Source organism: Gossypium hirsutum, chromosome D06 (genome assembly GCF_007990345.1).
Source record: "Gossypium hirsutum isolate 1008001.06 chromosome D06, Gossypium_hirsutum_v2.1, whole genome shotgun sequence".
In the NCBI taxonomy this organism is placed as follows: domain Eukaryota; kingdom Viridiplantae; phylum Streptophyta; class Magnoliopsida; order Malvales; family Malvaceae; genus Gossypium; species Gossypium hirsutum.
This window is the reverse complement of record NC_053442.1, coordinates 15,781,019-15,794,177: the sequence shown is the minus strand read 5'-3', so window position 1 is coordinate 15,794,177 and position 13,159 is coordinate 15,781,019. Positions and strand designations below refer to the sequence as shown.

Genomic DNA, 13,159 nt, shown 5'->3' with positions numbered 1-13,159 from the left:
GTATTAAGTATAAATTATAATTGGTTTGCATAATATATTGGAGGTTTGTGTACGATGGATTGGGTTTAGATGTACATATTTTAAAAGTAAAATATATATTTCAAAATCAAATTAATTTTGTTTCAATTTTTCTAAACCTACCGACCTTAATCTTTTCACTTGACTTTTTTTTTTGAATCAATTTACAATTAAAATTAAAATACTCGACTCGACGAAACTAAATCCGACTTAATCTATTTGACTAGACTCCTGTACTCCCTAGTTTGGATAGTGGCAAACCAAGAAACTTTGTGATTAGGCTAAAAATTAATTAGTTAAGTATTGATTTAAAATAAATGATTGAATTGGACCAATTAAATCATTTTTTTTATTTTTAATAATTATTTAAATAAACAAAAAAAATTAACTAAAATGATTGAATTTTATTTTAGGGATTCTGAATTACTTACTACCTCCATGGTTGAGAAAGGGAGGAGGCAATGCCCCTTGGAATCACGATACTTCCTTATCAATCCTCCGTGCAATAACGTAAATGCTTTGGGAACGCAAAACTTTTGCACAGCACCTGAAACTCGTGCAAAAGCAATTTTATCAGTTGAAGCAATCTATAACCCAGTATCATGGCATGTGAAACTTCGAAAATATTCATTGACCCCATCCATTTTGCACATGCTAAATTATCTAAAATTTCTAAGAATTTCTGCAATCATCCATATCGCTTGGGATATTAGTGCTCAGTTTTATCTCTTGATTTGGTCGAGATAAAAAAGGAGCGCTTAAATTAAGTGGTACCTATTTTACTCACAAATGCTATATAAGAGTACAGGTTTAAATTCCACTAAAAAATATTTGTAGAAGCGTGCTCACTCCTTGAATCCCTTGAAACTTTTAATAGAGTCAAATATAATATTCAAAAGTTGAAGTAATAATAGAAGTAGAAAATGGAAAGAACCAAACCATTAATAATCCAAAATCTGGGAAAAGGTGTTGAAAATGGAGAAAATGTGACACCAAACATAATTATAGGAAGAAGAAGATAATTAAGGATTTTGTGTTTCTTTAATTGAAGTATCAAAGTTGAAAAGCAAGATTTGAAATCTGGTGCTTTAGGCCACCCGGACCTCTGATTCTTGTGAATTTATAGCTACATATATTTTTCCATCTGAGTTGATAACGAAATACGGGAAGCCTTCAAGTTGCATCTGTCTTTCCTGTAGATTGACAGTTATGGGATCAAAACATCAACAGTTAGAACAGCATTTTATTGCATTATTATTAATAAAAAAAATACTGAATTAGGGTTAATTGTAGTTTTGATCTTCAAACTTCAAAACATCTTAATAAAATATTTAAGAATCAATATTGTATCGATGATGGCTTTTATTAATTTTTTTAAAAATATATTGATCAAATTTTCAATATATACATAGATATCTTAGATCTCACGAGTTAAAAAGAAAAGTGCCTTAAATTTTAATGATACTATTTTATTTTTAATATGTTAAATCTAAATTGTTCACGAAGCATGTAATACAAATATTCTCTATATTTAATGCTTAGCTGGTATCTATACTAATAAAAGGACTAAATTGATATAACATCGATATTTTATAGATTCAATTAGAAATTTGAATACTTGTGAAAAGGAGAACACAAGGCAACAGGGTGGGTGGGTGGCAGGAAAGTCGAATAGAAAAGGGCGCTTTTTAGAGTCCAGATGAACTGAGTGAGGGCGTCCGAGTCACATGCTTTTGGTGGTTACATCACGCATAAAGGTAATTAAAAAATAGAAAACTGCTGATGGAGCCACGTCACACAATTTGATTAAATCACCAACAGCAGATCAATGTTCCAAGTCCAATGGAAAGCAAGCAAGCTAGCTTTGCCAGAAGTAACCCCATGCCTTAACCACCCTTTTTACCTTTTTATTTATATCAATCATTTCCAATGTGACGTAAAAACTATATATGTGAAAACATATGAATATCTTTATCATGGATTATCATTTTTAGATTTCTATTTACTTTATTAACCTCTTTTTTTATTTTATTTAAAACACTCATTCGATTAATTATTTTTAAATTATATATATTCATCTGTCAATATAAGAACATAAATATAAATCAAATTTTAAAGATTTTGCAAACAAATAAAACATTAAATTTAGTCGATTGAGTCTTAACTCGTTTGTCAATATAGGAGGATGTGAACTCGAGTGTGTTGAAGCGTATTATCCTCCTATATATGGGTTGGGGAGAGATTATGGGTAGTTCTAGGCATATTACATAAAAAAGAACAGATATGATCAGAATGTATAATGAGATTGTTCAAAAATAAAAAAAAAACACTAAATTTATAATAATTAAGTATAAATGTTATGCGTAGGTAAATTTTAAATTATTTAAAAATTAAGTTTGAGTTTGTGTAAATATTCTACAATTTTTTTTCTAATTTAGTTTCGGATAAATTTTGATTATAAGTTAGTTGTATTTATATTAAGTTTATTTTTATTTTAATGGATGGAATGTATATTATTTGTGATTGTATTCCTAGATTTCTTCAATAATAATAGTTAAAAAAACAATAATACATATTGGCATCATGATAAATTTAGCCTTAATGTTTACATTATTTGTCAATTTAGTTCTTCTTATTATTCTAGTTAAATTTGTCGTTAACAATGTTAAAATAGTCAAATTATATTTTTAACAAAAATACTAATTAAAACATTAGCCTTTTAACGATGTTAGCGTGATAGCTCACATGATAGTTTACGTGTACTTGACACTCCAAAAAATAATTTAAAAATATTCAAAAAATTAAAAAAAAATTGTAAAATTCCAAAAATTTAAAGTTTTAATCAAGATTTTTGTTAAAAAAAAAGTAATTCAACTCTCTTTAAAAGATTAATAATCAAATTCAACTTTTTATACAAAATTGAGGGCCAAATTGTTTTTTAAAAGTGACAAAAAATATAAAACTTAAGGGTTAAATTTATCATTTTGCCTTAAAATTCAAAATTTAACTATTTAATCAACTATTTCAATTTAACAATGGAAGTCTAATTGATATGATAGAAAAAAAATCTCTTAAATTAGATGAGTAAGTACTTTTATATTCCATATTCAAGAATCAGGACTATCCATCCTTTTAATAATGTCATCTCTAAGGTTCGAACCTAAATTTTCTCTTTAAAGGTGCAATGTGCCTTACCATTATTTGTTGATAACTTTAGTTACTTTTTTTCTCAAATATTATTCATAACTTTCTATTACCAAATATGACTTAAGAATTACAATGCTAGTTGAACACGTTTAGGAAAATTAAAATTTATTAAATAACAAAAGAGAATGTAATTAGTGTACAAACACACCACCAACTAGATTCAAAATAAAGATGTTTACATTTCAAATTGGACATTGGATGCATTGGGATTTAGAAAATACACGTAATCGCAATCAAAGCTGAAAAGAGTAAATTTAAAATGTGTGAGAAGTAGAGGGAGTGAAAGCAAAAGTAGAGGGATGCACAAGGGTGGAAGAGGGGAATAATATAATTAATTAATTAGGCCTTTCTTGATATAGTTTTAAACACGACATCATCATGATTAAGAGGAAATAAAAAAAAAAAAAAAACAAAGAAACCCAGCTCCTACATCACTAATATTAACCTAGCAGCTACCTTTTCATCTAAAATAAAAATAAACTCTAAAAAATCTCGATCTTCCCTTCTTTTATAAACTTCCAATTTTATTTTTATCCCGCTGCACAGAAGAAAAAACGATAAGGTTCCCCTTTTTATATGTAAAAATGATATATAAATACAATCTTGTTTAATTTTATTTTCGATCTCTGTAATTTCGCCCTGATTGGAGAAGGATCACAAATCATGTCGAATTTGGGGTAAATTCGGCTTTGACATTTGGGTGTGAAGGGGAAGATACTTGGAGTTAGGGGTTTAGGAAAGGTCGGTCAAACGTCCTTAGCCAGGTCTCCTGAGTTTCCCGTTTTCTTGTTGCTTCTTTCGATTTGCAAAGAAGATGCTGTATTTGAAGCAGCCAAGCTCCATTATTTGCAAAGGAGGACCGATTGTGGTTTGGCAAGAATAAGGTAAATTTCCGAATTGAGGTATGGATTTTTCTCTCAACGGAAACCAAAGGTAAATAGCGAGAAAGTTCCATCTTTAGTGCATGCTCTTCTGATAAATTCCCTGAGCCTGGGGCTCGGGGGGGAGATCTGAACCTGAAATTGAAAAATAACAACGGTGAGGAAAAAGAAGCTTACCATGGAATCCTCCGCTGCAAAATATTGCTGCGATAATATTAACAATCATGGGAGCTCCTCCCAATCTCAAACTTCTACATTTATGCAGAAATTCAGACTCTACGAAACTCGATCGGTAATTTTTTCTTTCATTTCTGTTTTTTAATTTTTTTAATTATTTATTTGTTTGCTTTGATCTCATTGTGATATCTTTAATTTTCGTTGTTATCAACTTGATTTTGATGTAATTTTACTGAAGTATATTTGTTTTGATGTTGAACTTATTTTTATTTTGGTGTTTGTGTACAGAACTTTTATATGATTGGAAGGGATAAGAGTAGAACTTATTGGAGAGTGTTAAAGATAGACCGGCTTGATCCTTCCGAGCTGAACATTCGGGAAGACTCTACCACGTATACAGAGAGTGAATGCTCTGAGTTGTTGAGGCGGATACATGAAGGAAATATATCCACCGGTGGATTGAGATTCGTTACAATTTGTTATGGCATTGTTGGTATGGATGTTGAAATTATGTTATGGTTTTAGGAGTATTAATTTTATTCAAATGTTGTTAATCTAATACGTAAAAATTGTTCCATGTTTTAGGGTTTATTAAATTTTTGGGGCCTTACTATATGCTGCTTATTACAAAAAGAAGGCAGATTGGTTCAATTCGTGGTCATAATGTATATGCGGTTTCAAAGACTGAGATGATTCCTGTCCCAAATGCAACTGTTAATACAAGCATTGCTGACTCTAAGGATGAGAATAGGTCTTCTTCTTTTCTGTTTGCTAATTCACTTTGTTTCCATTTTTCAAACTAAGTGCCTTTTCCATTGTGCATTTTGCATTTAGTTTTTAATTCGATATTACTTGTTTTGTCTTTTATTTAGATACAAGAAGCTCTTATGCACGGTTGATCTGACAAAGGACTTCTTCTTCAGCTATTCATACCATGTCATGCTTAGTCTTCAAAAGAACTTGTGTAATAATGAACCAGGTCAGGTTCTTTATGAGACCATGTTTGTGTGGAATGAGTTCCTAACTCGAGGGATCCGCAGTCATCTCCAGAATACTTTATGGACAGTTGCATTGGTGTATGGCTTCTTTAAGCAGGTTAAGGACAGTCCTCATTTTAAGTTATCGTTAGCTAATGTTTTATTTCCTGTTGTGCATATTATTGGATTATTAGCATCATAGTTTGACATTGGGCTACATGAATATAGGCCACACTTTCTGTATCTGGAAGGGACTTCAAACTTACGCTTATTGCAAGACGCTCCCGTCACTATGCTGGTACCAGGTAAGAAAGTTGTCCCCCATTAAAGGGAAAAAGCTTAGTTTTGTTATTGTAGAGCACTATGAGATGCAATTTAACTTGGTTATCCTTAATACCATTGTTATTTTCTGTAACATAGTTATGGGTTGAAACTGCTTGTCTGCATGTGCATGCGATTATTTTTGTAGGTATCTAAAACGAGGAGTAAATGAAAAAGGCAGAGTAGCTAATGATGTTGAGACAGAGCAGATTGTCTTCGAGGATGTCCCTGATGGGCTTCCTGCAGAAGTAACTTCTGTTGTCCAGAACCGAGGCTCAATTCCGCTCTTTTGGTCACAAGAAACCTCACGATTGAATCTTAAACCAGATATCATATGTATGTGCTTGTAATTGTCGGAGTACTTCAGGTGTTACTACAGGCATTTTCTTTTGTTCAGGAAAAGGAAAACTAACCCTGTTTTCTCTTTTCCCAGTGTCAAAGAAGGACAAAAATTATGAAGCAACCAGACTTCACTTTCAAAATCTTGTCAAAAGATATGGCAACCCTATAATTATTTTAAATTTGATTAAGGTAAGTATAATTATATCACCCACTATCCCTTTTCGGCTATATGTCATCTTCATTCCAGTCTTTTTATTTTGTTTTACTATTACATAACTGCTATGTTTCTTAAAGATAATGCGTGCAGAAAATCTACAATTTTTGTTTTTTTTTTTTTTTTTGGGGGGGGGAAGGGGCAGGCTAGTGGAGTAATTTGATGTAGCTCTATGATATCACTGATTTAATGATAAGATTCTGTATATTACTGTTTTTTTTTATGAGCAGACACAAGAGAAAAAGCCTCGAGAGTCGATTCTTCGTCAAGAGTTTGCAAATGCAATTGATGTTATAAATAAAGATTTGTCAGAGGAGAATCGGTTGAGGTTCCTTCACTGGGATCTACACAAATATTCTCGGAGGTATGCCATACACTTGTTATTTGGTCCCTAAACTAACGCGCATTTTGCTTTCTTTCCCATTCTCTATATTCCTCTTTGCTCTTTAGCATTGGTTCATTTTTTTTTAGAGTTTGATTCCTAACCAACAGAAATAAACTTTCATTTGTTCCTTCCAGCAAAGCGACAAATGTTTTGCTACTCTTGGGCAAAGTGGCTGCATATGCATTAATGCTAACAGGTTTCTTTTATTGTCGGCTGACTTCAACCTTGAAACCTGAGGAGTGCGTGGCTTGGCCTTCTGTTGAGTATGTTTTCCACATTCAGCAACTTCGAGTTTTATATATGAATTTTTTGTAAATATGGCTGTAGTCCAAAACATACTAGTGAATGTTGTGTGGGTACCCAAAAAAATCCCTTAGTTCAGAAGTCTGCATTTTTTAAAATCCCTTAAGTTAGAATTTTGAATTTGCTATATTTTAGATTCTTGCATTAAAAAAAATGGCTTTATGAATTATGGATTTCTATCTTATAGTGTAATGTAATATGGTTGAATTTTAATAAATGACTTGTTATAAATATTGAATTTTTTTTTTTTGCTATCTGCAACAAGCTGAAAATGGCATTTTGGTTCTGAAATTATGATACAGGAATATTGATGATAGTGACATGTCACACCATAAATATCTCAACAATGTTAATGAGGATGCGTACAGATTGGAGGGGAACTATTCTGGATATAATAATATTACTAATGGGAATCATTCTCTCAAGCCTCCAACATTCCAAAGAGGTGTACTTAGGACCAATTGTATAGACTGTCTGGATCGCACAAATGTTGCACAGTATGCATATGGATTGGCTGCTCTTGGACACCAGCTTCATGCTTTAGGGATTAAAGATACCCCAAAGATAGATCTGAATGATCCTTTGGCAGATAATTTAATGGGTTTTTATGAGAGAATGGGTGACACACTTGCGCACCAATATGGTGGTTCTGCAGCTCACAATAAGGTATTCCGACTTGTGATGCTACTTGCAACCATGCAGAATTTCCAAAGTTGGAACATAACGTACTTCTTTAGCCTCTAGTATCTTCGGGTTGCATTTTCTTTTTAATTGAAGCTGCCAATGCCAAATATCTGTTTTAATATTTATTTTACTCAAGAACTACATTTGTGACAAATATTTGATAGAAATAAAGTTGAAAATTTCTTTTAAAACTCCTGCTCTTTCAGCCTTTCAATCCAATCTTAACTGCATTCTATGCCCCATGCTTCTCTCTTTTTGTAGGCATAATCTGAGTTCACTAAATTTGAAACTACAAAATATAAAAATCAACTAACCTTTGAGAAATTTGTGATTGTAATATCTGTACTTCAAGAAATAGATGACCAGGGAAATATTTGTTACTTAAGACACTCATTCTGATAACGTACTTCTGCTGCCTGCCAAAATACTGTCATCTCAGTTAACTTTCTTTTTTTTTATACCATGCAGATATTCCAGGAGAGAAGGGGTCAATGGAGAGCAGCAACCCAGTCACAGGAGTTCTTTAGAACACTTCAACGATATTATAGCAATGCATATATGGATGCAGAGAAACAAGATGCAATTAATGTGTAAGTTTCAGTATTGAGTTTGCATTACGTCCAGGGTAAAAATTGTTGTCTGTCTCACTTTAATACTGAGAGGTCTTGCAGTATCTTGTTCTACAACTTAGATGTATATAAGTTTTTGGCCCTTTTTGGGGTAATACATCCTTGATTCTACTGCAATGGAATAGAAGACTCACATTTTTTATTTGGAGTTCAGTCAATTTGGGATTTCTCTTGTAGTTATCTCCAATTCGTTTCTTAAAGATTTGCTATTGTTAAGATCTTAAGCAATTCTTTCTGCAGATTCCTTGGGCATTTCCAGCCCCAGCCTGGTAAACCTGCTCTTTGGGAATTGGGTTCAGATCAACATTATAGGGGAAGAAATGGGGAAACCACTGTGGATGAAGATGGAAGGTAGCTTTCTAATTAAAACCTTAAGTTTCATGCCAGAGCCATAAAGTAGTGACTACAAATATCCTCCATTTGTTTTTGGGAACAACGTCTCTGTGAACATGCTTCCTGCAAGTTCTAGTTTTGAATGCTTAACTTTCTCATTAATTAGGAAATTCTGGTTATGGGTTCTGAGTTGTGACTGAAAGCCACTATGACTGGGCCATTGGGACTTGAGTGCAAAACAAACAGTTATATGATGGCATCTAGTATAGATATTTCATCATAAGCCTTTTGGTGTTGGCTTGGTGTGTTTCATCATGTTTTTCCCCCTATGAAGTTAAATATATAATTTATTATTCCTGTAGGAGTTTTTCTTCTTCAAAGGCTCGTTAGGGGGTTATATTTAGTTGGTTTTACATGCCTATTAAGATTTCTACTTAAAGTTTAATTTTTCAAAAAAAAAAAAAAAAGCCCTCTCAAAAATAAAAATAAAAAATAAAAATTGAGTCTTGGTACTCAGATGATTTGGTAGTGCTGTTGTCCACAGGATGCATTCTCTGTTTCTTGGTCAGATGGTCTCCAATTTGCAAAAAGAAAAGTAAATAAATGACTCTTTTTCACAGTTTCACATATCCTTGATCTGATGTAATGAATTAATACGTAGGTAATGTATGGAAATGAGGTTACTTGCATTTCATTTTCTTCTTGACTTTGTGTTTAGTCATCTGATTATTGCTGTGTATCACTTCACTTTCTATCCTTAATTTTCAGGTCATTTTTCAAAAGATCATTTTCTGATGGAAACATTCTTCGTCAAAGTATATCACCTATGCCAGCCATAAAAGATAAGCAGGAGAAATTTACCAATTCAACTTTACCCAACCGATCACAAGGAAGTAATGGCCTTTCAGAGTCATCACCTGAGATATCAACTTGTGAAAGTGATATCTCGTGTTCAAGGTTCCAGCACTTTCCAATTTCCCTTGTTGCATGTCATTTACTTCGAAATTTCATTGGTTTCTAATTGATGGCCTCAACTTTCTATTCTCCATAAACTGCTGGGATATGTATTGATTCTGCTGTGTTTCATTTGTATTGATCCTTCAACCTTTAATCTATATGGTTTGCTGAGAGAATCTTTTGTATCAATGCTTTCATAACTTCTAAGATTTGTTTAAGTATTGCTGCATGAATCAGCTGTTGGATCTGCATGTTTCATGGTTTACTGTAATTAATGGATCACCTGTAGCATGTCCTATAGATGGTTGTCCCATTAAATTTCTTGATTTACACGCATATTTTCAAATTCTTTGCGCAGGTATACACCCTCTATGCCTCGAAGACAGCTATTTGGAGACGTGCAAAGAGATCGCTATCTTGAAACTGGACAAATTTTCTTTTCTGAACATGGGGGTGGAGTTAATTGCTCCAACTTTGTTGACCTAGACTGGCTTTCATCCTCAGGAAATTCTTGTGAAGATGAACCATTTGAGAGGTACATTTTCCTTTTCTGTATTTCCTGGATTCTCCAAAACTCAACCTTTAATGCTGCAGTAGCATTTGTTGTTCAGATTAAATAAAAAGAGCTACAAAATTGAAAAAATCAAGTGATTTATGTTATTATTAGGAACTGAACCTGTTGCCCCCCAATCCCACAGCACAGTTTCCATTCCAGATAGGCCTTAGTACCAGTCTCTTGACTACCAAAATTTGAATCTTGAAATAGTAGCCTAATGTTCCCTGAGACCGATGCTTGCACACAAAAAGGGCACTGCTCTTTAACAACTTGTTTTATAAGGCTGTACATGGAAGAAAAGGATAGAGTTCGTAATTACTATAGAACTACAGGATAAATTTTGCATGACCTATGAGAGGAAACCACGTTTCAGATATCATCATAATTATCTGCAGGTCATCACTACTTACAAGCTCTCCAGGGCTTTCATCAGAGAATGTTGTCAATGGAATATTGGGAGAAACAACCCCATCCACCAGTGAATATGGATCGAGTATGAAGGTTGGTAGTTGTAATGCTGGTAGAAAGCTCTTGAATCTTACTTTGATGGTTACATTGTTATATGGATTTGTCACATAAAAAATGCACTATACGAATCAAGGTTCTGTGATCAATCTAACTATAACATTTTACATCTCATAATACCGAGGCATCTCCTTGTTTGCCATAACTATATACATCCATATAGATTTTATTGTTATATTATATACGATTCTTTCATAGCGATCTCAACAAAATTTAATCTTTTTCTTTGAGAGTAAGTCGACGCCTTCTTTCTTCTATGTACGCCATTTATGTAGTGTATCATAATATCAAATTATGAGTGAATAGAAAAACATGTTAAGACTGGGATTGAGAATACTCTTTTATCTCTTCAAAAACTGGAAATTGCAGCTGCGGTAATGCCTAACCCTTGTTATATATTTATATAGGGAATGCATCAGACAGGAATGGAGGAATTCCCCGAGAGTTTTGTGCAGTGGGTTAACTATGGACAGATGCTTTCCCATTAAAGTTTTGCTCGTTTTCCTCAAGTCAGTGACAGACATCCATGACTCCAGTGAGTCAAGCTGCCGCAGTGATGCAAGGCATTGAGTCAAAAGGGGAAGCAGAAGCAAGCAGTTGTTGTAGTAGCCCTCTTATGTAAGATAACCTCCCATGCAGTCTGATCCGGTCCAGTCCAATCCCCCCATGTATGACTACTATTCATTCCTTGAAAAAAAAAAAAAAACCTCAGACCAGAAACTAATACTCCTACAAGAAAAAGAGTACATAGTCAAGAGTTAAAAACAAATTCTTTCGGGAGCTCAACATATCCCTCTTTAATTCATTTTATCGGTAAACGGACGTAATAGGGCTTCAGTTTCAGTTCAGTTCAGTTCAGTCAATCTTGTAAATATTTTTCTTCTGCTTTTCGAAGAGCTCCAGTTCCGAGTTTTAAGGTCTCTGATTCTTTATTTCCTTTCTAAGTTCATCCATGGCCAGAGACAGAGAATACATGATAATGAAACCGACGTTGCATTTAAAAGGTAATCCGTGGGGTGGTGGGGGGAAAGAATCAGTTATAGGACTGATGTTGTCTTCATGGCGAGCTGCTAAGTTCTAGAGCTTTTTAACTTTTCGGCCTCCTGGGGTTTGTTTCCATATATATAAAAACTATTTTTTTTTTGGTATTATTATTGTTTTTGAAAACAATCTTTGTTTTGATAGTATGGTTTTGGTTGGAAAATCATCTACATCTTCTAGGCAGTGGCGTAACCTTTAAATTTCTCACCCTTTGCAGCTCTTCTTTTTAAGTTCAAATGTTCATTCCATATCATCTGCTGCTGGATCAAGTAGAAGATCGATTCTTGTCTCTTTCATGATTAACTGTTTACTTGCATGATATCACCTAATTTTAATTTTGAATTAGAAATTAAATAAATGGTTGCAATAGTCGAATATTGCCTCAACAATACTCAGCAAGGTCAAATAGAGCATTTCTCATAAGTTTCAATTAAGCCCCACCCTGCCCCCCTACCAACATTACTCTCCTCACTGTCATCCTGCATTTCAGTTTGTTTTTATGGTTTATTTAGGCTTAACTATAATAAGTGGTGAATTTCGTCTTATTTTATTGCAAAAAGAACATGACGTGTGGGATCATATCTAATATTTGACATGTACGTTGATTATGTAATTATATTTTTATTTAATTATTTTTAAGAAAAAGAAAAACGTGAAAATAAAAAACTAAAATATAATCTTAATTCACTTTCTTTCATTCAGCCTTTTGCTTACCTAATTTTTATACATAAAAAAAAAATTCATTCTCCTTTCAAAGCTTTTATATAACATTAGAAATTTTATTACACGCGTATGCATGAGAAATTATATATTTAAAACGCGTGTATGTTTATAAATGACATACAATAAATAATTAATGTAAGATTTGAAACTAATAATAATGCATGTAATATGTACAAGATTAAAATAAAACAATAATTTAAATTGTAAATAGTTCCTTTGCTTCTGGACTTTAGGGTCAGTTTTTGATGAATCTAAACGGTGAGAAGGAGACGAGTAATACACTTCAATTTTAGGCCAACCCAATAATCGAAAGTGAAAACCAGAGGAAGAAAGTTTAAAATTTTAGGAAAATCGAGATTCATTTTGGTAAAATTGGTCTTTGGAGAGTGGTGATCAATGATGGCAGGTAGACTTGATAATGGGTTGAGTCACCTGGTCCAAAAACCCGCTCAAAATGTGAGAGGGTTTGAGTAAAAATATATGTTTGAAAAATAGGTTTAGATAAAAAATAAGGTCAGTTTAAAAAACGGGCAGGGTCTAAACTAATGTATTTTTGGCTGGGCTCGGTCCAAATTCACTAAAAGATAAAAAATATGGTCTTTTTTTTTAAATGTTATTTTCTTGTTGTTTTCTCCCTATTTTGTTATCATTTTACTATTATGTTGTTACTATTTTGTTGTTATTGTTTGGATATTGTATAAAACTCATTTATTGTTAATTTTGTTATTATTTTAAAGACATTTGTTAATTTTGTTATTATTTTAGAGGCATTTGATTGTTAAGTTGCATTTATCTTAGTGTTATTTAAGTCTACATATTTTTTAAAATTTATTTTCAATTTGTTGGGAAATATTTATTTTGATGTTTTATTATTTTTGATGTATTA

The 13,159-nt window shown here is 32.7% G+C and overlaps 1 protein-coding gene across 2 annotated transcripts; it reads left to right on the top strand.

Moving 5' to 3' along the window:
- The first annotated feature begins 3,610 nt into the window (after positions 1-3,610).
- Positions 3,611-11,716, top strand: LOC107901025 (phosphoinositide phosphatase SAC3). Of its 2 annotated transcripts, XM_016826843.2 has the most exons (16): positions 3,611-4,398; positions 4,572-4,776; positions 4,869-5,034; positions 5,156-5,378; positions 5,489-5,565; positions 5,730-5,917; positions 6,015-6,112; positions 6,368-6,501; positions 6,657-6,785; positions 7,128-7,491; positions 7,978-8,099; positions 8,379-8,489; positions 9,240-9,428; positions 9,787-9,963; positions 10,380-10,485; positions 10,917-11,716. In XM_016826843.2, the coding sequence occupies exons 1-16, from the start codon at positions 4,285-4,287 to the stop codon at positions 10,995-10,997; spliced, it is 2,484 nt and encodes an 827-aa protein (XP_016682332.2). In that variant the 5' UTR covers positions 3,611-4,284; the 3' UTR covers positions 10,998-11,716. The 2 variants fall into 2 exon arrangements, with proteins under 2 accessions (XP_016682332.2, XP_016682333.2); XM_016826844.2 differs by lacking the exon at positions 10,380-10,485 and having other exon boundaries at positions 3,615-4,398.
- The last annotated feature ends 1,443 nt before the right edge of the window (positions 11,717-13,159 follow it).

What these genes read in the sequence shown, in the direction of transcription:
- LOC107901025 (XM_016826843.2), top strand. Translation starts at nt 4,285, where the DNA reads ATGGAATCCTCCGCTGCAAAATATTGCTGCGATAATATTAACAATCAT. An exon ending in TCTTAAACCAGATATCATAT is followed by an intron (nt 5,918 to 6,014) that starts GTATGTGCTTGT and finishes CTCTTTTCCCAG; the next exon opens with TGTCAAAGAAGGACAAAAAT. An exon ending in ACTGTGGATGAAGATGGAAG is followed by an intron (nt 8,490 to 9,239) that starts GTAGCTTTCTAA and finishes CTTAATTTTCAG; the next exon opens with GTCATTTTTCAAAAGATCAT.